The sequence below is a fragment of the Grus americana genome, chromosome 8, assembly GCF_028858705.1.
Source record: "Grus americana isolate bGruAme1 chromosome 8, bGruAme1.mat, whole genome shotgun sequence".
In the NCBI taxonomy this organism is placed as follows: Eukaryota; Metazoa; Chordata; class Aves; order Gruiformes; family Gruidae; genus Grus; species Grus americana.
Window position 1 is genome coordinate 34,561,844 of NC_072859.1, and position 27,744 is coordinate 34,589,587.

At 51.2% G+C, this 27,744-nt stretch overlaps 1 protein-coding gene and 1 long non-coding RNA gene across 2 annotated transcripts; one reads left to right on the forward strand and one right to left on the reverse strand.

The window, feature by feature from the left end:
• The first annotated feature begins 6,006 nt into the window (after positions 1–6,006).
• Positions 6,007–27,639, forward strand: IL12RB2 (interleukin 12 receptor subunit beta 2). The gene is made up of 16 exons (XM_054832953.1): positions 6,007–6,068; positions 9,467–9,532; positions 10,568–10,894; positions 11,551–11,665; positions 12,938–13,113; positions 13,334–13,473; positions 14,181–14,325; positions 16,836–16,915; positions 20,086–20,305; positions 21,374–21,574; positions 22,574–22,675; positions 22,755–22,910; positions 23,544–23,681; positions 25,015–25,102; positions 25,678–25,777; positions 26,092–27,639. The coding sequence occupies exons 2-16, from the start codon at positions 9,475–9,477 to the stop codon at positions 26,593–26,595; spliced, it is 2,550 nt and encodes an 849-aa protein (XP_054688928.1). The 5' UTR covers positions 6,007–6,068; positions 9,467–9,474; the 3' UTR covers positions 26,596–27,639.
• Positions 11,709–19,214, reverse strand: LOC129209112 (uncharacterized). Its single transcript, XR_008577985.1, has 3 exons — positions 17,398–19,214; positions 16,818–16,903; positions 11,709–12,353 (listed from the first exon to the last, which is right to left on the reverse strand). It is a non-coding gene; the product is annotated as an uncharacterized LOC129209112 (long non-coding RNA).
• Positions 27,640–27,744: the final 105 nt, after the last annotated feature.

Genomic DNA, 27,744 nt, shown 5'->3' on the forward strand with positions numbered 1-27,744 from the left:
TTTTAAAGCACGGGAGAGCCGGGGTTTAGTCTCAGCTTGGTCACGGACTGGCTGCATGACCTTCACCAAGCCACCTTGCCTCCGTTTCTTATCCACAGAGCCTGGATAGTAACAAATACTACCTCTGGTAAAGCCTCAGGATCTAAAGTCCGAAAGCACCGTACAGTACTTGGGAATGGGAACGGTATCTATGAAGATAATAGAAATTATTTCTGAGCAATCTTGTGCTGCTCATTTTTATTCTGCATATGCATTTGCTGGATTACTCAGTGCTGAAAGGTTTCTAAGTTTTTGGTGGTCAGTAAATTGTGGAAGAGATTTAGTGGCAGATGATAAATTTGCTACAGAGACAAAAATTGGATGAAAAACTTTAACGTCTCACAAAGCTAAACAACAACAGCAGACCTCCGGGGATTTCTGAATGCAAAGATGAAAGATCAAAGCCCGGGTTGTGACCAACACTTGCGAGCAAAGCTGCAAATAAACGCCTGGATCAGCAAAAGCCTTCTGAAAACGCGGCAACGGAAAAATGACAGCAGATGAAACAGCCACGCAACGGAAGCAGGAATATTCATTAAAAATGACTGTTGGGTATAGCCTCTTACATGCCTGAGCCTTCAGAAGGATTAATTCTTTAAGAGGGAAGACGAGGAGTTATTCACAGGGGAGAAGGGCTGAGCACAACTGCAGAGACTGAAACCAAATCCGCGTTTCGTAGAAGAGGATGTGAGAAGTGAGGCTGTGGTTTGTGTCTTGAGTGGCTTCACTGAATGTCAGCTTCACAGAGCCAAATCCCATGAAAATGGCACTCGTAGAACAACGGGAGCAGGGTTTGGGTAAAAGCTCAAAGCAAGCGTCGAACACGACGAATAGGAAACAAACTTTAGAAGTGATCTGTTAAAGGAGATTTCAGGATTGCTGCTTACCAAACCAGCCAAGTCTTTCCTTAACAGAGAGGAATTAATCTTGCCACAAGAATATTAGAAACAAACCCCCCCCCCCCCCAATTCTTAATCTCTTAAAGGATAGAGGGTGACGCCGTCTGTCGCGCATCGTCCATATGAATTTCTGGAATGGCACTGTTGGCCCCTTGCTCTGCCCGTGCTTTCAACCTTCCTTGGCTCGGTTGTGCACTCAAGAGCAGGGAGAGCGTTTACCAAACCGAGTAACCGATTTCATCCTGCCGGGTTCGGGCAAATTCAATGAGAATCGCTGGCGTACGCGGCGAACGTAAAGCTAAGAGAGCCAGCGTGCAGACTGCCTGCGCTATTGAAGACAGACGAACACTTGGGGAATTATTGCCCGTTCTACTGCCGCAACCGCAGTGCCGTGGGCCAAAACCGGCACGGTCCGGGTTGCAAGAACCGGACATCCGAGCAGGTGAAAGTCATTAAGGGAGCTGAAGCGAGAAAGGCAGCAGGAATGAGCAGAGCAAGCTCGGTTCCTGGGAACAGAGCTGCGCCTGCCACGGTTTGACGTTCAGCAGCCAAGCTGCTCCTGCCAGCCTGAGCTGGGTGTCCTCTCAGCCACCTTTAGTAGTGTCACCTCTTCCACAGCGCTGACAGGAGTCACCCTCCTGCGCAGCAAATTGGGCCAAACAACCGATCGTAAATCCAGATAACGACATCCACGCTTCGGTTTTGTTAATTCCTGTATTCCGCACTAAATCAGTGTTACCTTCTTTCAGCTTCTCCAGTGTTGGGACCACTTTGGTGCTGCACGCCGGGTTGGTGACCGCAGAGGGCCGGTGTGCGGCGTGTTGGTGGTGTTGGCTCTGGCTGCTCCACAAGTCCTCATCCTCAGCCCCCCCGTGGTGGCCCTGCCGTTGAGAAGGCTCTTCCCTGCTGCCCTGTTATCAACTGTTGAAATCAGCAGCTGAAGCTCAGCACTGAAGAACCGGAGACCTTCTCGTCCATAGGGAGCGCGGCCGATGATGGAGACTTGGCAGCATCGCACAAAAACGCAGAGGAAATATGAAATGGCAACAAAATTATAGAATCATAGAATGGTTTGGGTTGGAAGGGACCTCCAAGATCACCTAGTTCCAACCCCCCCGCCATGGGCAGGGACACCCTCCACTACCCAAACGCAACCACAGTTTTGACAGTAAGATCAACTCAGTGCTCATGGCGTGGCCAGAGACCTCTCATTTCGTGCAGCGCAGCTCTACAGCTTTGCCCGTGTGGTCTCTGGCACAATCAGATCTAGAAACCAACATCCCCAAACCCAGCAAGAAACCAACACATATTCAGAGAAATTTAAAAAAAAAAAAAAAAAAAAAAGAGCGGGCTGGAAGGAGTGACCCTCCTAAGGGGTGAGAGATGTCAGTCTGAAAGCACCCTATGAACCTCTGAGGTCTTTGAGCAGGCAGAAAAAAACTTGTGGTTTTTTTTTTTTTAAATAATCGTTTGTCTTTGCTGACACAAGACAATGACATTACGTTGAACACAAACTGAAGACAAACAAATCATGGCGTACCTCTCGGAGAGCGGGGATGCCAGCGCTATCACGACAGCTCTCCCTAAGCTGGGCAAGGCAATGAGGTAAAGCCAAGAACTCCAGAGAATATTACCAAGGAAATACATTAAATAAACAAATGCTGCTCCATCCTGACTGACCACTGATGACCACCACAGCAGGGTTTTTGGATACGCTCCATTCTCTTGCATGGGTTTTCAAGCACCCAGTAATTAACTCCCAGTGCTCTGTCACCCTTATCATTTCCATGGTGATGACTCACCACCGTTCTTTCACAATTCTTCTCTCTCAAGGTTATTTCCAGACCTACAACCTGACAAAACCAGAATGTAAGGGCTGCACCTACTGATTTCACTTTTGAGTTTGAATTCCATTTCCTCCAGTAATAATTTTAACATTAGCACTCGCCTGTTTTCTGACCGGGCTCCAGCCTTCTTCCATCGTCAGCTTTAACATTCTCTGATTCCCATTAAAATAGTTGGAAAAGAGGCAGCTTTTCACCATTTGAAACTTCTTACATTTTTGGATAGCAATTTTTTCCCTTACAAAGCCACTGGACACAGTGGCTGAATAAACCGTTCCTGGTCCTCTGTTTTATTTTGCTTTGCTTTAGAAATCTCCTTTTATGTGCGTTTTTGATCCCAGATAATTTATTTCGTCCTTCACTTCCAGAAGCTGACCATGAATTGCCGCGACGGTATACGTTCAAATTTCATTACATCATTTACACCCATTTTAATTTCACTCTCTCTAAGGAAAGTCCATATTCTTTACTCTTTTTCCTTACTCCGGCATCCATCGTATTATGAGGGTGGGTTGAAGCAGAAAGCATCTTGACCTCGATATGTTGAGTGCCTCGACCAAAGGAGATTCCTTTCAGCTTTGCATCACGGGAAGCTCTGCTGAAATAAGGCGGCGAGGCAGCGGCAGACACCCGTCCCTCACGTCCCACGGGTGACGGAAGCGTTCCCTGCCTCCCTTGCTGTAACCACCACCATGTGCTGTTGGCAGCAAAGCTCTGCTAGGAGACAGTTTGTCATTCTCCTCCTGCGAGCGAGCTCCACCCGAGGCAGCTGGTCGCCCAAGTGGACGTTCAACAAGCTGCCTTAGGGCTTGCGCTTACGGCCGTGCGTCGGTATATGCTCAGTTTGATCCTATAGGCTTCACCCCCTGAAAACCAGACTACTGGCACAGCGTATCTTCCGCTCGCACCGGGCAGGCGTGGATCTCAGACAGCACGACGTTGCCTGGGGTGTAAGGGCTTAGGCTACAACCACTAGTAGCATGTTGTCACCGCCTCTTTCTTTGCCCTCCTCTGCTTTGGCGGTACAGATGCTCCTCAGGAGCTGGCCACTGTCACCACCAAACATCACACGTTCTTCTGTCAACTGCTGCTGGTGCTTTCCCAAGCATCGTTTTCAGAATCGCAGACACCCCCTCCTCTCGGAGAACTGATGACTCCGTACTTTCCTTGACATCATCCCCTGCCTGGTGGAGCAGGGAGGTTGGCACAACATCCTCTCAGCACCGGCAGCTCCGTTTGCAGCAGGACCTTGTGCTTTGGCTCTGCTGCTGAAGTCAAGCAGAGCGTAGAGGTGTCAGTGAGACATCCGACTGCAGGGAACACACAGTTTTCTTTATGATTCATAAGTACCATGTGCTTTCTCCCGGAGCTTTCTGCTCAACGCGAACCAATAAAGAAAGAATCGTACGAAAAAGCAGACTTTGGTGCTAAAAAATAAGCAAAGAGGAAAAAGAAAGCAACTGCATTTTGTGAAAGGTAATGGATGGGTGATTCTCAGTTTAGCTTCCTCTCACCAGGACACAAAACTCTGAACACTCGGGGCCACCCGACGGGCCTCTTCCCTTAGCTGTATCACCGATGAGTAAAACACCACTCAAGTGTGGCTACTGCCGGTGGAGCACATCACGTAACGGCTGCTGCCATATTTTTCCAGGGAGAAGTAACCACACGCAGCGAGGGGTAGCGACGGACGAGGCCTCGATAAGAAACACAAGATAAGATTCCATACAAACTCTTAACGGTGTCCATCCTAGCTTAAACTTGTATGAATCCTGGTTTTCCCGAGCGTAGATCAAGCCTGTGCTGGGGAGCAGTAGTGCGAAAAGTGAAAATGTAGCAGGAGCGAAGAAAAGGCAGAGAGGAAACAAGATATATACTTAAAAAGAAACTGTTGGAGTTTTGTGGGGTACAGAGCCACGCAATTCACACATGATATTTTAAGGAACCTTGTCAGCTCTCTAGAAAGAAGGACAAATGTGAGGCTGGGCTTTGGCGGAGAGATAAAGTGGACCGGACGGTCAAATGCAAAATTCTGGACTCTCGGAGGCTGCAAACTTTGTGCTTCTTCTACTCGTCTGCCCCCAAAATACCTTTGCTAGAATTTTCAAGCTCGAAAAATTTAATGCCATCAGGGAGATGCTGGAGGGAAAACTGAGTTTATTTTATCAATGTCCAGAAAAGAGAGGGAACAAGATAATTTTTCATGAAAAGCTCTTTTAAATATGGTGGTAGTTTGTGGGAGAGCTGAAAAAAATGAGAGAAAGCGAGAGTCACATTAAAGAGAAGGTAAGGATCACGGTGGCTGTATCTCAGGACAAGCCCCCCTCTCTCTTCACGAGTTTGGCTAGGGTTAACTTTAGTCTAAGTCTTGCTCTTTCCAGTTGAAGAGGCATCACACAGGTAGTGAGATTTATACTTGGAGTTTCGCTGGTAATCTCATCCTTTGCTCATACCCGGGCTTTCTGTCGTTGAAATCTCCCGTGCATTACCTTCCAGCGAGCCCCCCCGGGGCTGGGAAGGGGGGGGGTGTGGGGGGGTGTGGGGGGGGGTGTGGGGGGGTGCAGGCAGCCGTGCCCCGCAGCCGCCCGCCGCCTTCCTGCTGCTTTTTCCTGCCTGCAGCCAGCTGCTCTGCGGGGCCGGATGAAACCCTGCCGGCGCCCGGCAAAGCACCCCCCCCACCCCTGCAACCCCGCACCCCTCCCCTGCAACCCCGCACCCCTCCCCTGCACCCCCCCACCCCTCCCCGCACCCACCCCCCCCGTCCCCTGTACCCCCCCCTCCCCTGCACCCACTCCCCCTCCCCTGCACACCCCCACCCCTCTCCTGCACCCATGCCCCCTCCCCTGCACACCCCCCCCCCGCACCCATCCCCCCCTCCCCTGCACAACCCCCCTCCCCTGCACACCCCCACCCCCCCCCTGCACCCGCACCCCCCCCGCACCCCCCCCTCCCCCTGCACCCACCCACCCCTCCCCTGCACACCCCCTCCCCTGCACCCACCCACCCCTCTCCTGCACCCATCCCCCCTCCCCTGCACACCCCCCCCCGCACCCATCCCCCCCTCCCCTGCACCCACCCCCCCCGTACCCCCCCCCCTCCCCTGCACCCCCCACCCTTCCCCCGCACCCCCCCGCCCGTCTTCCCCCGTACGCGCTTCCCCCGGGGCAGGCAGCCGGGGCAGCGGGGCCGGCGGGGGGCGGGCCGGGGCGGGCAGGTGCCGCCGCCGCTGCCGCTGCGCACACGCGGGAGGCTGCCGGCTCCCTCCCGGCGGCTGCGGGGCTCCGCGGTGAGTAACCCCGGCTCGGGGGGCCAGCCCGGGCTGCCCTCGCCTCCCGCTGGGGCCGGGCCGGGCCGTGGGGGCGAGGGGGCGGCGGGAGGTGGCTGAAGGGAACGGGTATTCCGCCCCACGCCCCCCCCCCCCCCACGCCGCGGCTTTTCGGTCCTGAGCAGCGATCCCCGGGGCGCCGGCCCGAAGCGTCTGTCGCAGGCAGCAAGTTGGCGGTGTGCTGGGAAACGGCATCCCGCGGATGGGGGCCCCGGGATGCTGCCTGCCCGCCCCGGGATGCTGCCTGCCCCGGGATGCTGCCTGCCCGCCCCGGGATGCTGCCTGCCCGCCCCGGGATGCTGCTGCCTGCCCCGGGATGCTGCCTGCCCGCCCCGGGATGCTGCCTGCCCGCCCCGGGATGCTGCTGCCTGCCCCGGGATGCTGCCTGCCCGCCCCGGGATGCTGCCTGCCCGCCCCGGGATGCTCGCTGCCTTGGGATGCTGGCTACCCTGGGATGCTGCCTACCTCGGGATGCTCCCTGCCTGCTTCTGGATGCTGCCTGCCCTGGGATGCTGCCTGCCCTGGGATGCTCCTTGCCCTGGGATGCTTGTTCCCTGCCCTGGGGTGCTGGCTGCCTCGGGATGCTCCCTGCGCTGGGATGCTCGCTGCAGCCTGGGATGGAGCTGCCTAAGGGAGAGCAGCGCTGAAGGGCCATCCTCTAGAAATAACGCCATCCCTTTCCTTCATACGGTGAGGTCTTAGTAAATAACTTGCACTCGGTAGCTCTGGGGAAGAGTCACTGACTTTGGGTGGGATGGCACCAAGGCTGCGGTTCCCCAGCTGAGAGCATGAGGTGCCACCATCCTCGCTGGGCCCGCAGCAGAGTCAGAGCGGCACCCGTGAGCCTGCCGACGGCGGGAAGTTTCCCTAAAAATACAGCTAGCGTTACTAGCGATATGTAAGCAACGGTGCAGTTTGGGCGCAAATAGCATTGCGGGTTTTTTTTTTTTTCTGGGCGAAATGTAACGGTGAGAAATGTTCCTCTCTCCACCAGCATTCGGTCAGTCGTTCCTGCACGTTGAGTGTCAGACCCTTAGACCAGGCACTTGCTTTACGTGGAGCTTTTTTAGGGAGAAGTGGGGGCAAGGGCATAAAAAGCTGGTTAAAAGCAAACTGCAGAGCTTGCGTGCTGTACAAGAACTTGAGCTGGCTGCTGTAAGCAGCTGATGTAATTCTGGCAAATCCATAGGTAAACAAAATGTACGGTCTTTAGCCCTTGCGTTTTCAATTGAGATGTCATAGAGATAAGTACGCATAAACAGGCACGATCTCCTGTGAACACTTGATGTAATTCCTCTACCCTGCACTTAACAGGACAATGTCTTTTCTTTTTTCTTTAACCTGTTCACAGCAATACCATTTTCCCTCATTGATGTGGGAACTGGAGATATTTTTCTTCTTAAAATTCTTTTTTTCCATGTATCTTTGCTGCAAGCTGAAGGCTATTTCTCATTCTTTTCTCATATTTTACTCTGATGACATTTTATATGCTCTGCTGCACTCATTTGATGCTACATAAATTGTCTAGCACTTACCTAAGTAAACCACTGATTAAAATAATTTGAAGCGAGACTATTTTTGTCTGTTGACTCAAGCATTTTGGGTACAGTTTTGCTGTCAGAAAGCAAGTTGCCTGAAGGATGTTTACACAGTCTCGGGGCAATTTCAGTTTATTGGAAGGCAGAGCATTTACTTGAAGAACCTTGGTGCTGTGATTGCTCATTCTTGCAGTTACTAATCACCTACGGAAGGCACCGCGTGAAGTGTCTTTGTGTAAAGCAGAGGCACCGCAGCAAGGCTTAACGTTTCGGTCCGAGGAACATCTGGATTTAAATAAAGCAAGGGGTTAACGTGCATTTTGGCAAATCTGACGTATTTGACGTTCACATTGGGTATCGGTTCACTTCAAAAACATGGAATGGATCCCATCTCATTATATAAAACCAACCTGAAATATATATATATATATTAATATTAATATACACGTAGCAAAGACTCTATTGTGCAATCTGTCCCCATGGAAGCGGCCCTCCGTCCACGGTGGCACGAAAAGCAGTCAGGATTTAAAGTTTCGCTTTACAGTAGTGAGTTTCCAATGTGACATCAAGTTACTAAAATCGCTGCATCTCTGGGGTTGCAGAACGCGCTCGTTGGCGTGTTCCCTTCTGAGGTACCCAACACATTCCCGCTGCTCCTGTAGTTCTGCAGGGGAAGGGTGAAAAAGGAAATGGTTGTTAATGCTGGTTGCAAAATGTACGGGAAAATACCGAGCTTAGTTCAGGCTGACCTTGAATAATTTGCGTAAAACGTTTGCGTTCGTAATTTCCAGTACGGGAGTGTGGTTTTATCTAGTAAGTCTAGGCATGGCACAGGTTTGCGTTTGAGCAGAATTTTTGAGCAATCCTGTGGAGTTTAAAACGTTTCAAAAGCCGTTTGGTTTGGTTGTGTCGTTAACAGCGTGCTTACCGCCAGCGTCTGCAGCTTTGGCCGTCGGGCTCGAGTTAAACAGTCGTAAATAAGCTGCGTGGGATGGCTTTCCTCTGGGAAAGCAGCCGGAAGAAATTGTCAGATCGCTAGTTCCCAAGACCTTAGCCAAAATTTTGTGTGTAATACTCTGTCAGCCATCTGGGACGAGATCAACTCGCTTGGATTTGGGGTCGCCCGTACAAAGCCCGAGGTCCTCACGAGGTGCAGAAACAAGGCTGCTCCGCCTTCTGCTCCACGGCGGCGGACGCGCGGTCTGGCTCTAGGATCGCGTCGGGGGGGCTTCCGCCTAATGGACCCCGATGGTCCACCACCACCACGCAGGCGGTGTGCCGAGGAGACGGGGGTCTCCCGGGAGGCAGGGGACGCAGACGTCCCTCGGGGCGCCACGGGGAGCTCCTACTGCAAAACAGGGCGCGGGATTTCGGGAGAGCGCGGGCTGCGCAGGAGCGGGGCATGCAAATCCTGTCTCGGGGAGAAATAGCACGACGGGTGCTGACGGCTTGTTCTTGTCCTTCACGGGAACATTTTTTGGTTCTGGGCTTGCAGGGGGGGGCTTTGGGAGGGAAGGCGGCAAATATTTATTTTTCTAAAGCACAGAGTTCTCTGGTTTTAAAGCACACGTAACTCCGGCATCGCCCTAGCTCTTGTGCCTCTCTCCAGGGTGAACCCTCTAAAAATCAGCTGGTGCTGCTGCTTACCCGTAGGGTCTCGAGAATCCCAGCTTCGCAGTGTTAGCAGAGAACGTTAATTAGAAAAGTCTCGTGCAATAAGCATTCTGGATTTTCTAAAGTTGTAAAATAGTAAAATACAGATATCTGTAACTGATTTTCTCACTTTTTAGGAACTGGTAAAAGGTATTAATTTCTCTATAGGGAACAAAATGCTATTTGCATGGATTGTGCCTGCAGCAATTTGGTTCTTGGTGCACTTCATGACAGGTAAGATTTTTTTATTTTTTTTTTTTTCCTAAAAATCACTTAAAAGAAGCCCTCAGCTAATTAGGGCTTTTTTTTCCCCACTTCTCTGTGCTGTGCTAGTAAACATCTTTCTTATCAGCGAGAGCAAAATTTGAATCTTGGTTAGGTTTACGCTGTAATTGCCGTAAGATCTCCCTGATCCCCCAGTACTGCTGAACGTCCATCCCGTGCTCCACGGCCACGCACCGCGTCCTCGACAGCCCGGGCAGCGGCGTCTGGTCTGGCAGCGCTCCGCACGCTGGCCGCACGGCTGCAGAACGCGCTCAGGCATCGGCAGCTCAGGCGTACGTTTACGCGATGCGTAATTGGCGCTGCAAGCCTGTTTCGTTGGTGCGTTTCAGGCGGCGTATAGCAAACATTTGCTAATAAGTTACGCGGGGAGGTTCTTTGGTTTGGTTCAAGGTAGAGCTGTTGGTTACGTGAGAAAGCGGCGTCTCCGCGGTTAGCTTCCGCGGAGACCGTCAGAACTCACACGCGAGGAGAAGCGATGCTCCAGCGTTTTGCCTTGTCCTCTGCCGCTGCTCGGCTGGTTTGCCCAAGCACGAGCGTGCTGGAGCCTGCCAGCAAGCGCGCGCTCGTGTATGCTGAGCGCAGGATTGCCTGTCCCCGTCTGCGTCCTGTGCCGCTTTGAAAAGACGTTAACGCACGAGGGGAGGTCTCTGCAAGTCAGAGAAAATTTTGCTTGTCTCTTCGGTAGAGACGTGCCTGCCGCCGCTTTACCGAAGCACGGGTATTTCCTTAAACCACGCTGAAAAAAGAGTTCCGATAGATTTTTTTTTTGCCTGGGATTGTGCTTTTTTGCACGATGACCGATGGCTAGCCCTTGGTTTCTGACCCCAGTTAATCAGCTCGGTGAAGACCGGGCACAGCAATATCCCACGCGTTACCGCGCAGAGGCAGCAATTCTCGCATTATAAATCCTTCCTCGAGCGCGGTACGTCGCACAAGCCAAGCGACGGATCCGCGTTAAAGGTTCGTTTTCCCGTTCCGTTGCAGAAGCGTGCAGCAAAGGGAACGTGCCTGCTCGCAAACTTCCCCGTGGCGCCGCAGAAATATGCGACAAAGGGAACATGACCGCTGACACCGCTTCTCACGTCCGGCCTGGAACCAGCATCACCCTCTCCTGCCAGCTGAAAGCCCTGCGATACGCTGAGCAGTGCAGGATAGCTATTTTCTTTAACAGCTCTGAACTAATTAGCAATTACGGCAGTTCAGTAAGCACCAAGTTTCTAGTCCATACACACGGCAAACACATGTTTACGTGCAAAATAGTTTGTGAATACAAGAAAAAACTCATTTGTGGAATCGATATAGAATCTGGAAGTAAGGAGAATTTAATTATTCCTTGTCCTTAAACGTTTCCTGCGGTACCTCTGAGACACGCGTTAGAAACTGGCAGTGGGTGGCCTTGCGGCGGCTCTTTGTATTTAAAATATTCCTGGATGGGACTGTGCAACCCCGTTAATGATCAACGGAGAGATACTAAATAAAACCGCCTGCAAGTATCGTGCTCCCTCCTGCTCTACCCCTGACACCCACCAGTCTCTCCAGGACACAGGGGACTTGCAAGAAGAGTTCTAAGGAAATTTTAAATTTTCTTCTAGCCTGATGAGCTGCTGCTGCTGCGGTGGTTGGCTGCTGTATCAGTGCTGCTTCTTTTTTTTTTTTTAAATAAGAATAATGGTTGATTGCTTGAAGTAAAGCATGTGGTGTCCTGTGTGGAGAGCTGTTAAGCACTTGTAGTCACCTGGCACCCTTGTAAAGTCACTGGGGTTTTGCTCAAGTGTCAGAGGTCTCGAGGGGCTGCTGAGATCACAGACTCAGCTGTTTTCACGTATAAAAATTATTAGCCCGAATATTTTGTCTATACATGCTTTTAAAAAAAACCCCCAAACAATCAAAAAGCCAAACCTAGCGTTTCTTAAAACATCTCCTATCAACATCTTTAAGGACGAAACTGATAAGAATATCCGTTTAAGGTCCTCCAGATGAGCCGAGAAACGTGTCGTGTATCCAGTACGGGACAGACGGCCACCCCACCTGCACCTGGGAGAAAGGCAGGCTCACCTACATCAACACTACCTATGCAATAAAGTAAGTAACGCAGGGACGTAGGTTTGTTAACACCTATTAAAGGGGGTGTTTTTATTTACTTTTTACACCATTTATTGCAGATATACCCTTATCAAAGCACACAAAAGAGCTGGTTTATGAATAAGTCAGCCCAAGGCTGCTGTGCATAGGAGGAACCTTATTAAAAACTTTATTCAAGCAAACATCTGGGTAGAATGAATTAATTTTGCCCTTTGCAAACCTCTGGGTAGGCTGAACTGGTCCCCATTTGTTTCCAAGGTGCTGCATGTTGACCATCTCCTTGCCCTGTGAGGCTCACTCTTCTTCGCCTCCTCCTTCCTTCTTCTTCGCCTCCTCCTTCCTTCTTCGCCTCCTTCCTTCCTTCCTTCTTCGCCTCCTCCTTCCTTCTTCTTCGCCTCCTCCTTCCTTCTTCTTCGCCTCCTCCTTCCTTCTTCTTCGCCTCCTCCTTCCTTCTTCTTCGCCTCCTCCTTCCTTCTTCTTCGCCTCCTCCTTCCTTCTTCTTCGCCTCCTCCTGTTGGCCAAGGGCGCAGCAATTTTCTCAGCAGCTTGCAGAAACCCGTCCCCTCTCATTAAGCGGAAGGAGAACACACAGGTAATTTGGAGGAGGGTAGGGAAGTGCGGATAACGAGTCCTGCAAGTGTCGTGACAGGGAGATACGGCAGCGCTCGCTAGTAAGTTATTGCGTATCCTACAACATACGAAAGGTCAGCCTGAAGCAACAGGATCCAGGTGGAAGAAAATACACAGAGAAGTTGAGTTACTCAAGGCAGCGGGTTGAACAGCAGGTTGAGAATTAAAAGTTGTGTTTGAAATCATGCGGTCTGACCGTTAGACTGCAGATAAATTATGTTTTTAATCACTAACTTTTGTAAGAAACAACCAAAAAAAAAAAAAAAAGAAAAAAATCCCCAAATCCACCATTCCCCCCAAATTCTGTGTGTCAACACCTACGCTCATTCGTAGAGGAGCATTAGGCGACCGATATTAGGTAACCATTACGGTATTAAAAGGAACCGGCTCACGTACGTGCAGCTCAGTGGAAATCCGAAAGTATTTCCTTTGCCTGCAATTAATAACCAGAAGCAGCGTAACACCTTTACTACCGACTTACTGGAACCGCTGCATTTCGGCAGATGAAGCGGCTCTCGCGCGGAGCAGACGCGCTGCCAGCAAAAGCTGGGGGGGGAGCTGCTGGGAGAGCCCCCAGGGACCCAGGGCAGCAGCTTTTGGGGTACAGGAGAGCAGTAACCAAGCGTTTTTCTTCTGTTCCAGGCTATCAAACGGGACAGATGTCTTCTGCGTTTCAGAAGAGAGCCTGAATAAGAAGTTTGGCTCGCTGGCTCTGAGCAAGTTGAATTTTGACTCTACTTACACCGTTGTGGTTGCTGCCTCCAATGAGCTCGGAAGTGCTTTTTCACAGCCGCTCGTGTTCACGTTAATAGACATAGGTAAACGCGTTACTGCCTTTCAGCTAGTCCCACCCTTTCAGAAAGACGTGAAAACATTTTGCGCGCTTTCCTTATTTAAACCTCTCAGAAAAAGCCTCCATCCAGCCTGACCCAGTAATTCTGTTTTCCACGTAACCCCCCTCCCCGTTTTCAAGCTGTGCCGCATATCTGAGCGCCGTTTGCTTCTTTTCTTTTTTTTTTTTGTTTTGTTTGCTGTTAGTGAAACCACATCCTCCCAACTTTTTAGTGGAATTTGAAAATTCTTCTGCGACCAATTGCACCTTTTTTTGGCACGATAAAGCGCAAGCGCAGCACTGCAGGCTGAGATACCGTCCACTTGCCCGGCGCACCTGGAGCACGGTAATCCTCTTCTGAAGAGTAAAGGAAATTATGATCCTGGGGGGTTGCTTTAATTATTTGTTCGTTATTTCTTACTAGAATCAGTACGTACAAATTTGCCTCTCTCTGCTCTCTAACATATTTAAGAAAAACTGTTGCCCATGGGTCAAAAAACTATCGTTGGTGTAAAACTGAAGGTAAATCACTGATCTTATAAAAAAAAAAAACAACCCTGCACCTGTGAATATTTCCCTTTATGCCAGTGTCTGTACAATGCACTGAAGAATCGAGGCGTACGTTTGACCCACCGTTAATTGGAATATGGCCACATCTGCTCATTGTAGCTCACGGCTACAGGCGTGACATTTCCAAATATTTGTGCCTTCCCTAACGTCGATTGGAAGCCTTTGCTTTTATTTTAGGTGGTAAAATAAATGTATGGCTTGAAGTTGAGTAAAGCACATGAACAGACAATTTGTTATCTTCACATAATTAAATGAGGGGGTTTTCTGATGAAGAACTGCAAGCCTGATGATTCATTACACAATTCTTTGAGTTATTAAAGCTGCCTCAGATCAGGGTTTGCCCATTGTTTTTTTAAAAAAAAAAAAAAAGATGTGTTTTGGCTGGCTGGGCTTTCTTTGGGCACCAGTAATTCAGCCTGTCACTGCCTTCAACCTTTATTTCCTTGTGAGTTTAACGTTACACGCCCTTTATCTTCGTTAAAGGTTGAAAGCTTAAATAGCGAGAAATGCAGTCTTTACGGTCTGGAGCCTCATACAGCCTACGAGTTTCAGGTCAGCTGTAAAATTCACCCCGAGCGAGGACTGTGGAGCAACTGGCGCACGTACCGAACCCGGACACCAGAAGCAGGTAACACAAGATGGTATTTCTGCCAACAAGCCTGGGTCTAACGTTTGCTTACGAGTGGAAACTTTAGCTAACGAAGTCAAAACGCCGTTGGGTTTGTGCCGGTTGGTTTGCAGAGTCTCTGTAGATCCAGACGCAGAGCCAACAGGGAAGGAACTTCTGTAAGAGAATGGCTTTTTTTTTTTTTTTTTCTTTAATGAACAAAAACTGAAGCTGTTCAAGCTCCTTGCAAAACAGGAATTTCAAGAGCTCACTGAGAAGGCCCGAAGGATATATTCACTGGACGCTGTTGAACGTTGGAAGAGCCGTAGTGGCCTGCTGCATTGTGAGACGTCTGGAGAAGGCAGAGAAATTTGTGCAGCTTAGCTGGGGAAAGAAAAATATTCTGTACTGGTTGCTACCTAAGCATTTTACTGAGCTCCTTCAACAACCCCGTACTCAGGTCGGGGTGGCTGCACGGTTGCCCTCGGGTACTGATGAACCGCAGCTCGGGCAGCACGCTCTGGGTCCTGGAGCTCGCCCAACATTTTGCTGAGAAGTTGGGTGAATTGGCCAGGAAACTGCCTGGACCCTCTCAGTTCTGCTGACGCCGGCAGGTTTTAACACACAGTTTAATTTGGCCAAGTCATCTTTTCCCAAGTAGAGAAGCTCTTTCGGTTGGAGCCTCCCCAGGTGGCCACCTCCACCCCACCGTGGAGCTGCCGGAGACCTGGGTAGCTTCAGCAGAGCAGAACGCGGCCAGGCGTTCGGGAGAGATCCCGCCGTGAATTAGGCGAGCGTTTCTGCCCCGGGGCACGGCACAGCAGGACACACGGCACCAACCCGAGGGCAAGCCTATCTGCTCCTGCCATCGTCCACGTTGGCTGCCGCGGGTTCACATCTCTACCTGCCTTCGCCCTGAGCCGCACGAACTCACATGCTGCAAAACTTTCAGTTCTTACGAGAGAAGAAAGCTTCTCAGAAGCGTGTGTTTCAACAAAGATGTGTCAGCTGCTTTGGCATCCCCTCCTTTCATCTCCTACTTGGCTTTCATTGCTCTTTTTTTGTGAATTACTATAAGCTCTTCAGGCTAGTGCTGTTATTACTCATGTTATTTACCACTACTGACAGCATCAGTTTCTGTAAGAAGCATTGATTGATGCAAAAGGTGTGAACTTTTCCTTCCTTCCCCCACCTTCCTCTCAACAGTTTTCTCAAGCTTCTCGATGCATCCTGGCTTGCTACGGCAGTTGTGGTCATAGCCGGTCCTATAAAATGAGTCTTTTCAGCTAATCGTGGAGCGTTTTCTGACCTCAGGCTAGGTGACGGCAAGGGGAGGCTGCAGACGAGCAGCTCTGGGTACGTCACGGTTGCCCTTTGAAGGAGCTGAAGTTCTACACAGGAGTTTGGCCTTTTGCAAATCCAGAAGCATACCTTTTCAGTGAGATGGGGTTTTTTTTCTTGTTTCTCTAAGCCTGACCGGCCACAAAACTTGCTTTATGCAAGCACTGTTCATAAGCGAGCATGTGTTTTTTTCCAGGCTGGAGTCCAACAGATGCAACCCCATATTTTATGTTTTCCTGCTTTGAGCTTGCCCCTTCCTCCCTCGCTCGCAGCGAATGTGCTCTGGTTTTATTTCTTCCATTGGTCCTGCTTCTTGTTTCTATTCCAGTCACTATTTGCAGTTAATACAGGACAAATAGCTCCGTAACATGCTGGCACCGAGGATTTTTTCTGTCTTTGACTATAAAAATAGCAGGCAGCCCCAAGTCTAGCTGGGGTTGTGCAACAGCTGCCTGCTGCAACGATTACTGTTTGAATTTGATGGGTTCGTTTTGGTCAGAGACCTTGAGGAACCAAGCTTTGTCACCTTTTGTCACACTAGTTTTCTTTATGTGTCTCTGATTCTGAACTGGTGGAGCACGTTGTTCTGCAGCCCGAAGTTTGCTGCAGCGTTATTTTGGGAGGTTGATTCAAAACATGGAGGGTTCCCAGTCACTCTGTGACTGCAAGGAGCATCGTGGAAAGAACGGGGATTTTAAGCTACCTCCCACGAGGTCCTCCCCAGCTAACTGTTAAAGATATTCATTGTCTAGAGCCAGGCAGGGAAATCCTACAGATCCTACCAACCCGGTCACCTGAGGCTGTCCCTTGTTTTAGGATCGACGTAGCCAACCCCAAGGTCCTTAACTAGCCTCGACTTTTCTGTACAGATGAGAGCTAGTACTGTCACTTTGATGTGCGGGCTTCCTTGGGAGCCACCCTGACTACTGAGTGCAAGATAAAGTCACCATCAGAGGAAAACCCTCTCTTGGGTTTATGGCTTGTTATCTTCATGAGTACCATCCTCAACGCAGCTGGACTCCAGCTGCAAGAGCAGATATGGGCTATTACATATTGCATCATTTCAGGGACGTTTTAAATCTTCACGTTTAATTGTCTCAGGGTTTTTACCTCCTCCGCCTACTCAGTGTCTTGTTGGTTTGCTTCAAAACACAGCCATTAATGCCGCTCACCTTTTCCTTCCACACCAGCGCCGACCGGGCTCCTGGACGTCTGGTACCGACAGCAGGACGTGGGGTCTCGGCAGCAGAACATCTCTCTGTTTTGGAAGGTAAGTTAAGTGAAACCTAAGTGGAGGCAGCAATAATCAGCAAGGTTAGAGGGGGAGCTCTGGTTTACGCGTTCGCAGGAAAGGACCGAACCCGAGGAGAGCGCAGGGCTTTTAGTGGTGCCCAGTGACGGGGACATGGACCAGCTCTGCTACCCAAGGCTGGCCTCCTCCGAGAGGTTCAGCAGCTCTTTTCTAGCTGCAATTTCCTTTTTTACAGCTCTCTAAACTTTCTGTCACGCTGGAAACATAACACGTTCCCATCACATCCGCGACGATAAGTGGAGGTATCACAGCTCGGTTACCACCTTTCAGAGATACACATCCCCTCCCCCTTCCACACAGCGACCTGCGTCCCCTGATGATGTACCTAAAGGGACAGATAACAGCCTTACAGACTTTCTAATTTATTTTCTAACTACTATCTCCCTCTCCTCGTTCTCCGCCTCGTCGTTGTTTGCCGTGGTTGCCGCACGCGGTCCTACCGTGCCCGTGTTCTCCGTACGCACACACCTCCCATCTCTGCCGTTGGGTATGAGCTTCCTTCAGAGGCATTTCCGCTCTCATTTTCCTATATGAAGAACAGACCGATGAAGAATGGGGGAGGCAAAAGAGGCAATTTATTGTAATAGCCCTTTAAGGTGACCAAACTCTAAAAAAAAAAAAAAAAATGTAGTATGGGCAACCGAAAGGGTCCCGTGGGCGTCACTGCCGCGTGGATGGACCGTCGGTTGAGCCTCTCGTCATACAGCAGCACAGGAGGAAACTGGTTTTCTCTACAGGTGTCAAGCAGGTGATGGGCAAACCACATGCAAAAGGGGTTGCTAATAATAAAGCTGCAGATCTGAAACTGGACAAACTCAGAGTCAAAAAAAAGAAAAAAACAGTTGGTTGTTGGAGTCTGCTGAGCAACGCCTCCCGTGAGCTGCGGGGAGAGACCCTGCAAGGGAAATTTCAAAGAGAATTCAGATTAAAAGCCAGCTGGTGGGTACAAACTCCACATTGCCGTGCAGTACCACCCGGCGCAGGGGAAAAGGCTCACGCCAGGTCTGCTGTACCACCGCTCCCAGTGACACCAAGCCCCGTTACCGGTGCCGGGTGCTGAGCTTCTCCCCTGTTACCGACCCGGCACTTAAAGTCAAGAGGAATTTTTGGATCATGGGGCGTTTTGCTCTGGTGGTTTTATTTCAAAGCCAGTAAGATTTTTTTATTTTATTTTTTTTAAGCACAAACAATCCTTGAGTTCCAGTTTGCAATCTCTAGTTAACCTTCCAATTAACGTTACGTCTGCTCCCCGCACCAACAAGCACTGCGCTGTAAGTGAAAGCAGAATTTCTCATATAATTAGGTGACTCCAGCTGTCCTGGCTTTAAGACATTTAACTTTAAGACCTTTAACTTGCAATAGCGAGCTGGCAACTCTTTATCGAAGCAGACTTCCTGCGGCATCGCTCATAATAACGGGTGCAGTACATTGCTTTTATAGTTTTCTCGACAGCTACAGAGCAAAAGACTCGGTGCAAATCGCTACCAATATATGTTCTCCTATTTTCACACAAACACCAAAAGAAAGGATTGCCGATTGAATTTCAGCAGGCTTGCAGAGTGGTTTCGGCGCTGCGTTTGTCTCGAGCCACTGCCAAAGCGATTGTAACACTGCAAACATTTTCCTATTTTTAAAAGTGTTCTTCCCCCCCCTTCCTTTTTGTGTTTTCTTATGACAAAAAAAAACCCAAAAAAAAACAAAAAAAAAAAAACCCAGCCAAACAAAATGAACTTAGTGCATAGGAACTGCAGGAAACTGTGAAACTGATAGTACGGCTGCAGACACCCGGGGTGGAAAAAACCAGCGAGAGGTGTTACAGGGGACGGCACAGACTTTTCACAGATGTGTATTCTAAGGGGTTGAATTTAAATTGCTCTGTATCGTGGCTTTAAGTAAAAATCTGGATTTTTCCCCAAAAAATCAAACCTTGCTCATTTTTACAAGTCCAGCAGTGCAGTTAAAACTCTTTTTTTTTTTCCCCCTTGGGAAAAGCATGGCTGGAATTCAGACTCAAGGAAGGAGGAGGCTGCGTGCTTCGCTGCTGCTTGGAACAGCAAAAGAGCTTCACTAACCTGGAATTAAACAGGAAAAACAAATAGGAGATAGAAAGAAAGCTTTGTAACCTTAAGAGAGACTCTCGGGTAAGCGCATGCTCTCGGCCGTACCGTCAGGGGATTAACTCATCGCCCGTGGCCAGATGCCGCGGGTGCCCAGGAGCAGAGCAGTGACGGAGCTGGGAACGGAGAGCACGGCTCACAGGGCCGGGCAGCAGCAAAATCAAAGGGAAAAATCAGAATGGGCTGTTACGGCTGCTACAGAAACGGGCAAAACTGGGGGGGGGGGGGGGAAGAAACTCTGCAGCCAGGACATTAGCTTTCTTTGGAAAAAAAAAAAAATTATATTTTTAGCAATAAAAGTGCCTGTTCACTCATGAGTAGTCTTCTCAGGTCGGCGCTGATGGGGAAACTACGCTACCTTTGAAATGCATTAGTTGTACTTCAGGCCAACAGGTCTTGAGCTGATTTGGTTTAAAAGAAAACAAAATATTACAGAAGAAAGCAGTCTCGACAAGCGACGAGCGAGCAATCTCTGCGGCGCTGCTAGTTTCCTCCAGCTTTTAGCAGAGGAGAAAGTAAGGGCTAATAATTGGTTACCGGAGAACATTAGCTGGTACGTGCTGTGGTCCAGCAAGTAACGCTGTCACTGTAAATAACCTCCTTACTATTAGAGCAGAAAAGGAAGAAAAAAAAAAAAAAATGACCTTGGAGTGAAAGTTCCCCACTTAAAGGGGGCAGGCTGAGCCCCTGCGTTGGGGCGATGCTCCGAGGGCATCCCTGGCTGATGACGCGCTCCAACCTCCGCCCGGCGTCCGAAGGGGCCGTGGCTGCTGCTCCTCCGGGAATCCAGCGTGGGTGGGCAAACCGCGGTCCCGCACAAAGATCCCCTTCCTGGTAGTAGGGTTGTTTAAAAGCAGGTGAAATATTTGGTTCGGGAACGGCCGACCCCACCTTCCTCCACGAGCAGGGCTGAAACCGGGCGGCTTGCCGGGACACCCCGGGCTTGGCACGCTCGGCTTTCTGCAGTCTTTGCTCATCGGAACAGAGGAACAAATGCGCTTTTCCCCGCAGGCTTTGAGCAATTCGGAGGCGAGAGGAAGAATCCTGCGGTACACCGTGACCTTCGAAGCCCTGGGCCAGCGGAGCCCCCCGGCAGGAGAAGCACACCTTACCACCCAAACCAGCTACGCCAGAGTCACGCCCAGGGTGGGCTACAAGATAACGGTGACCGCCGAGAATTCGAGGGGCAGGTCCCCCCCTGCATCCGTCGTCACCGAGCTGGGCGCCCAAGGTAAGGGCTTCTGGACCGCTGGGAATAACAGCGGCGCTCCGCTTTGTGCCACGGAAGGAAGCGTTCGGGTCCCACCACCTCGCGCTCATCGAGGTCCGTCTCAATGAGTCTGCGGGGATCCGCAGATGCGGTTTTCGGCGTGCTCAGGGTCGCGGTTTCACGACGCGTTAAGTCGCCCTGCGTTGGCGCTGCTGTAATTTCGCCTCGAGCCTTTCTGCCGACACAGGCGTGAGCCACGTCGCCAGCCAGCCAGGGACCTGACACAGCAGAAAATTAACCGTGCCAAAAGAAAAAAAAAAAAAAGGTGGGTTTTTTTTTTTTTTGCATGAGAGAGGTGGCAGGACTGAAGGGAAGGTGATGGTAAGGGGAAATCTCCCAAGCTTTCTCTCTTGCGAAATTGCGCTCTGCTGTACCCTTGCAGCAAAATTAGGAAGCGTTTGCTGAAGCCACCCAGCCCTGAATTTCCTGTGCCAGCACCGGGCACGACGGAGCCTCTCGGCATCGGGCGGTTTGCTCAAAGAGGCAGTTCTCTATTTGCTCTTGTCCCGGCGTAACGTCAGTACAACGTTTACGGAGCCACCGCTCAGTATTTCACCTTTTGCCAGCGCGGCATCGAACGCCAGCGGGACGCTCTCCTCCTTCGGAGGCAGATGCACAGCTCCTGCGCTCGCAGGCTGCGGCGGTTACCCGAGCCCTTCCTTAGGCAGAGAGAGGATCGAGGCAGAAATATCACTGCCGTCTGGTTATTTGGAGACCGTAAACAAGAACTCCTTTGTGGGCTCAGTTCACATCATATTTGTTAGAAAAAAACGTTCAGAAAAGATGCCGGTGTTTTTATACTATCGATGAAACCAGGCAAGCACGGGGCTCTGTTCCTACCAGCACAGACATCGTCCTCGTATAAACACCTTCTCTTTCAACGGCGGTTTATTTTTATACGTTGCACGGCACCAAACTGGATGAGACACAGTAAAAACCGTCTATCAAATTTACCGAGTCCGCTCGAGCTTAAGGCAAGCCTGCGGTGACGGTGTCTCTTTTGTTTGCTTGTTCTTTGTCCCCGGTAAGACCTACCTCCTCCTCAGAAGGTCTCTGCCGTAGCCATGGGAAACGGCAGCATCTTCGTCAGCTGGAAACCGCCCGCCAGACCAACCGCGTCCATCAGCGGATACGTGGTGGAGTGGGCAGACAGCCAGGGGACCACGCGCCTGGAGCCCCAGCCAGCCTGGGTGAAGCTTCCAGCATCCAACCTGTCCACGGTGATAGCAGGTAACTACCACGTCCAGGTGGGACGTCACCCAGGCACCGCTTTGGTTTGAAAGGTTTTTAAGGAACGAGTCAGATTCCGATTTTTACTAGTTCAGCAAAGGAAATGATGGCGTTTAAAGGGGGTTTTTTATGGAGGAAAATAAATCTGCGGCTGCTCTGGGCGCAGTTCCGCAGTCACTCTCAGCTGAGATTTATATCTGATAAGTGAAATGTCTCTGAAAAACCCACTCCCTCCAAAATGAAACAAGCTAGCTAGAGGTACAAGAGATCAAAGGCTTAAGAAAAGACTATCTCCTTTCTACTAATTGTGGTTACTAATCCCAACCAGTACTACGTATCTGCGTCCCACACATCAGGTAGCTATGACGTTACAACGGGGTGGGGGACACACGGACAGCGAGCGTTATCCTCGTTAGTCTTTCCCATCCTCCGCCCTGGTGCTGTGCCTCCGAGGCGTGTACATCCCCGCTCTTGAATGAGCTGGAAAAAGCAGCGGATTCACTCCCTGGCTTTGCGCTCTGCTTTGCGTTCCTGTCGACCTCCCGTAACCCGCGGGACCGGCCCGGAGGAGGATGCTCGCATGAAGTCACGGGGAAGAACTAGGGCGTGAGATTCTCGTGCCTCCTAAGCGACCTGACGCAGCGCCAAACCCTGCCCCTCGTATCCCCGAGCCGGGTAACAGCTATTCTCCTCCCCTTACCTGGAGTACTGTACGCGGTCCGAGGTTTCCTTTGGAGGGTACAGGTCCGGCGGCAGCTGCTGCACCACGAGGAAACAAAGGATCTCGCCCTTCCGAGCGCTGACGTCGCTTGTTAATGCGCAGCAAGGTTGGGCCAAGCTGAGTAGGGCATCGCAGAGAAGCATTATTTTTCCTTCTTTGTGAAAGGCGCGTTAATAATCAGAAGATCCATCCCAGATTTAAGCAGCTAAGGTAAATACTGTAGCCGTGACGGTAAATACTTTAACTAGTAACTCTCCGCTTTTGATTTCTTTATTTAGAGCACATAAAAGATAACGTGTGCTACCAGATCAGCGTATTTGCACTCTATCGGGACAGAGCTGGACAAGTAGCGTCGGTTAGGGGATACTCAAGAGCAGAAGGTAAATCACGGTAATAGTCTTTCGGGTATTTTTAAGCTAGATTAAGTTCAGCTTTAAAAGTCAGTCTTACGTTTCGCAGCACCATCAGCCGGGCCCCAGATGCGTACAACACCACGGGCAAACGGCGTCCTGGTTTCATGGGAAGCAATCCCTGCCCACCAGCAAAGGGGCTGCATCACGGGGTACCGTATATACCTGCGGAAAAAGGACGGGGAGGCAGCGCCGGACGTCTACGGTAGGTACCCGGTGAGGAGCACCCTGACGTGAAAGCTCTCTGCAGTCAGGGAGTCCCAGGCAGCTCCTCTGCTTTTTTTTTTCCCCCCCCCCCCTTCTTTTAGTTATTTTCTGAAGTCACAACCAGTGCAAACCCTTGTAATTATTGGCAGGGTAAAATACCGGTCTTTCTAAAAGCCCCGTCCGACAGATAGGAACTCTGCTCACGGTGCACATGGCCGGTGGCACCCCCCGCGTTCCCACTCCCCGCGTGGGGAAACCCCAAGAAATGGGGTTTTTTCTTAACTTTATCCAGAAGCTGCGCCACAGTTTTTAATGGATGTTTTATAGTTCCACCATACAAACCTCGTTTTAGATCGAAACATGAACTTAGCAAGCTAATAAGCTAAGCTTACCGTAGCCAAAGGGCAGGATACGCAATCCCAGGTGTCCAACCTATACAACGGCTCAGGTCACCCTACAGCGTAAGGTCTTTTATAGCCCTTCCGACAATTTGGTAACATAGAAAAAGAACTTAATTAAAGTAACAGATACCTCTGCATGCTCCACGCTCTGGAAACCCACTTGATCCGCGTTAAACGCAGTAAAACCGTGTGCCGGGCGCTTCATTCGCTTCTCCCCCTCTCCCCTCCAGCCGTTTCCAACGCGACTGCCGAGCGTTCGATGTACGTCACGCCGCTGCAGCCCGGCGAGCACTACGCCCTGTGGATGACGGCATCGACGGCCGCTGGAGAGGGGCCCTGGGGCAACCGTGAGCTCGTCTGCTTGGAAAGTAATGACCCGCTGGGGGTGAGGGGCCAGGAGAGGTCCCAGCCCTTGGCCCCACGTTTTCCATAGACCGGGAACGCTTTGCCGGCTCTGCTAACTGCTGAAGATCTCCAGTTGCTCTTGAATTACTGAAGATCTCCAGTTTCTGCTGGTCTTAAGACGCAGCATCTCCTCCTTTGCCTTCGAGGTCCCAGCCCTGTGCCAAGCTGTTAGCCGTACGGTTTAACGGCAGCCGAAGGCCAGCGGGATGCTTTGTTGTGAAGGGGAAGAAGGGTTCGGTCCCTTCGAGGGGCTGGCCCAGATACCTAGATTCATAGAATGGTTTGGGTGGGAAGGGACCTCACAGCCCATCCAGTGCCACCCCTGCCATGGGCAGGGACACCCTCCACTAGCCCAGGTTGCCCAAAGCCCCATCCAACCTGGCCTTCAACCCTGCCAGGGATGGGGCCTGTGCGCTACAAGCTCTGGCACAGGTATCCGTGCAGAAAGTCCTGCCGCCCTCCGCACCTCCCACGCGTCGGTGGGTCTCTGAGGACCCGCGGTCACTAAAGCAGCCGTGACCTCAGAGCCTTCGTGAGGAGCGTGGCATCCATCGTGCACGCGTCCATCGTGTGATCCCTGCTCCTGCGCCTCCCAGGGGAGGCAAAAGCAAGACCACCTCCAAAAACCTTCTCGACCACACACAACGGCAGCAGTCAGGGTTTCTGTCCTGCAACACGGATCGTTCTGATCCGTTTTGCTTTGAACCCAGATCAAGACAAATGGTCACTAAACCCCAAGAAGGGAGTCGATAAAATTTGTTGCTTAAGTATTGTCAGAAAGTTTGTTTTGCTGCGTTTCCTCCCCAGCAATGGGCCACAACTTCAAGCCTCCCCCCCACCCCAAGTTGGGTAGATTAGGAAATTCATCTCCGCACCAGACAAGTATAAAATCTGGATTTGCAAAAGTTCCATTTTAAGCAGGTAGAGCAGGCACAGGAAAGCCAAGGTGTTCACCGAGAAACAGTCGGGTCGCTGGTAGTTTACTAAAGATGTGCTGAATTTTGCAAGATCACCTCTCTGCTGCATGCACCCCCCAGCCTTAATTCCTCTGTCGGTGTTTGGGTCAGTACTGGAAGAGAGATCGGCGACTGCGTGTTATCTCGAGAGGCAGCGGGAGACATCTTTATGGTACAAAGTACCGGTATCCTCAAGGGTCCATCCGGATTCCCGGTTTTAAACCAAAAAACGTTGGCATGTTTTAGAAGTGCAAACAGCAGTCAGGTTACGACTTGGCCAATTTGAACTAGCGTATTTACTTTTTTTTTTTAAAATCAAGATGGGTGTTCTGTATTTCAGGTGCTGGGGACTGGATGACTGTTGTGCTTACCTGCAGCTTCTTCATCTTCTCAGCCTGCGTTTGTTCCGTGCCTCCGGCAAGAAAAGCGTGAGTGGATCCATCTGTTACGTTCCAGGAACGCAGGGAGTTGTTGGTAGAAGGACACCCGGGGGAACAGCGAGGATTGTTCTGAATAAAGGTCTCAGAGTCCACAAATGATAATAAGAACACCCGTTGAGCTTAAAATACAGCCTTATTTCTTATATTTTGTGAATTTTTAACCTAGAGCTTGAGGTCTGCTTCTGCCAAAACCAAACCGAAGGGGTACAGTCCTTGGCAATTAACCTGGGAGCAAAGTTAAACCCCGAGACCGAAAACCGTTTTCCTTTAGAGCAAGCCAGATGTTCCAGGAGTGGGGCTCAGGCGCCCAGCAAGCTCTGCCCGCAGGGCTGTTGTGGTCAGGCCGGGCAAACATCTGGCGGGGCTGGCAGGAGGAGGACGCCGCGCGGCGTTTACCTCTGCCAGAGCCACCCTGCCCCGCCACCCAACCCCGACCTGCTCCCCCCGGCCGGGGGCTGAGTCCCGATTAGCGCCAGCTCTTTGGCAATCACACCGCAAACAGCCGGTCCTGGTTGCGCAGGTATCGGCGTTCGCGTTTTTGACCGCGCTCGTTCCATCTGCAGGTTACACTTGCTCCTCTCTGCCCTGGTGCCGCAGTGGCAGAGCAAAGCCATTCCGGACCCAGCTAACGCTACGTGGGTGAAGAACTACCTGTCCATGAAGGTAAATTGTACTTTTATTTTTTTTCTTCTTCTAATCCCACCGCCTTCAGGAAAAAAAAAGCGATTGGAGCCATGCAAGTCAGTAATCTCTTAGCGCGGCAAATCCAGCAATCTCTGATAGCGGATAAGCTCTGTTCTCATCTCGCGTTACGCCGTAGGATACAGCGGGCAAATTACATGCAGGAGCAACGCAGAGATCTGCCATTTTCAGCGGTAGTAGCTGCCGCGTGGAGGGATGCTTGCATCCCAGGGTGGGAGGTCACGGGATGCTGATCGCATAATTAATTATCGCTGCCGCGCGTGCCCTCCCCGCAGGCCGAGCTGAGCTTGCCCTCCAGCCTGTTCCTGCACAGCGCCGGCAGCTTTGAAGAGCCCAAACCAACAGAAGTAGAGGAAACCTTCGTGAAGGCAGACCCCCTGGCCCTCCGGGACAAGCTGCTCTTCAGCAGCGTTGGCAGCAGAGGAAACGGCCAGTGGCCGCCGGAGAGCGGCTCGGGGCAGGAGGAGCCGGAGTACAAGGCTCTGCCCAGCACGACGGACGGAGAGGTTTACGAGCAGCAGCTTCCCGACCTCTACAAGAGGATAGTGGTGGAGGTGATGGAGCACACGCAGACCGTTTCCGAGTACATCGCCAACCCCGTCACCGACACAGCCGCCCCGTACCTACCCCTGGTGACGGGCACCACCGAAGATCACCCCGAACTCGAGTGCAACCCCCTCTCTGTCTTCCCAACAACTTTTTTGACACCCCTGCTTTCCTACGAAGGGAATCTTACTTTGGATACGGTGAAAATAAACTGCAGCTCTTTCACGAGGTAGCCGTCAGGGTGATGTAAGCCTGGCCTGATCGTTTGCACTTTACTAAAGTCACTCGCCTTCCAGCAGAGCCACCCAGCAACTTGCACGTGACACCTTGAAGTGATAAAAACCCAACTGACAAACCTTCGCAGCGCGGCAGCTCACACCGCGCTGTACAGCACGGCAGCTCCTCGGCCACCCGGCACGCTCAGGGAGAATTAAAGGCAGAAGATCAGGAATGCCAGGGCTGCATGACCCAGCTTGTGGAGACGATAACGACTCGTTGAGGTGCCTTCATGCAGCTTGGGTTGCCTCAGGGCCCTGTCCCACTGCCTGACCACCAGTGGCTCAGCGTGGCTTGGTGGACCCCAGCAATCAGAGCTGTGCCAACCATCGTTTCAACCATCCAAAGAGCGAGGAGTTATGCCAGGTCAGACCTCAGCATCCCGGCCCCAGCAGGACCACGGCTGCAGCCCTCGCCTCTCCAGCTGTGCACAGCTGGTTAGCGATGCCGCATGGGGACTTCTGCATCCGCTGGTGATGAATTCCCATGGCGTTCCTCACCGCAGCCCCGATCCTGGCACCGAGTCACGCTGTCCCCAGTGACACTGGTGCTCCAGCCCACGTGGGTACCGAGGGACACGATGCAGCAGTTCAGGAGAAATCCTCACCAGAAATAAAAGCAGGAGGCAGCGCATCTGCGTAGTGAGTCAAATGGACTGGTGAGAAGAATTTAAATCATTTATTGAAGTATTCTAATTACAGGTTTGAAGTATGTGTTACACATGTAATGACTTTGTTTACTATATGTGCATGTATATAAATAAAGTGTTGGAAACCTGAGATTTGTTTCCTGTCGTTTCCTCCGGTCAGGCTCAAATGTTAGGCTGCAGCTGCACACAGAATAAAGTGTCTTTAAAAAAATAAACCTAAAGTATTGCTGCCAGAGACGAGGCAGTCCAGATCTGAACTTACCTGGAGCATCCTCCTCCTGCCCAGGATCAGGTGGCTGCTCTCCATCCGCAGCCGGCTACACGAGCGGCCGAGCAGCAGCGTGATCTGGTGACGAAACCCTCCTGTGATACCGCCAGCCATTATCCAGCGGGGCGAGGAACCGGCCCTCGGCAGCCCCACCGAGGTCTCCTTCCACAGCAGCGACGGACGCGCCGG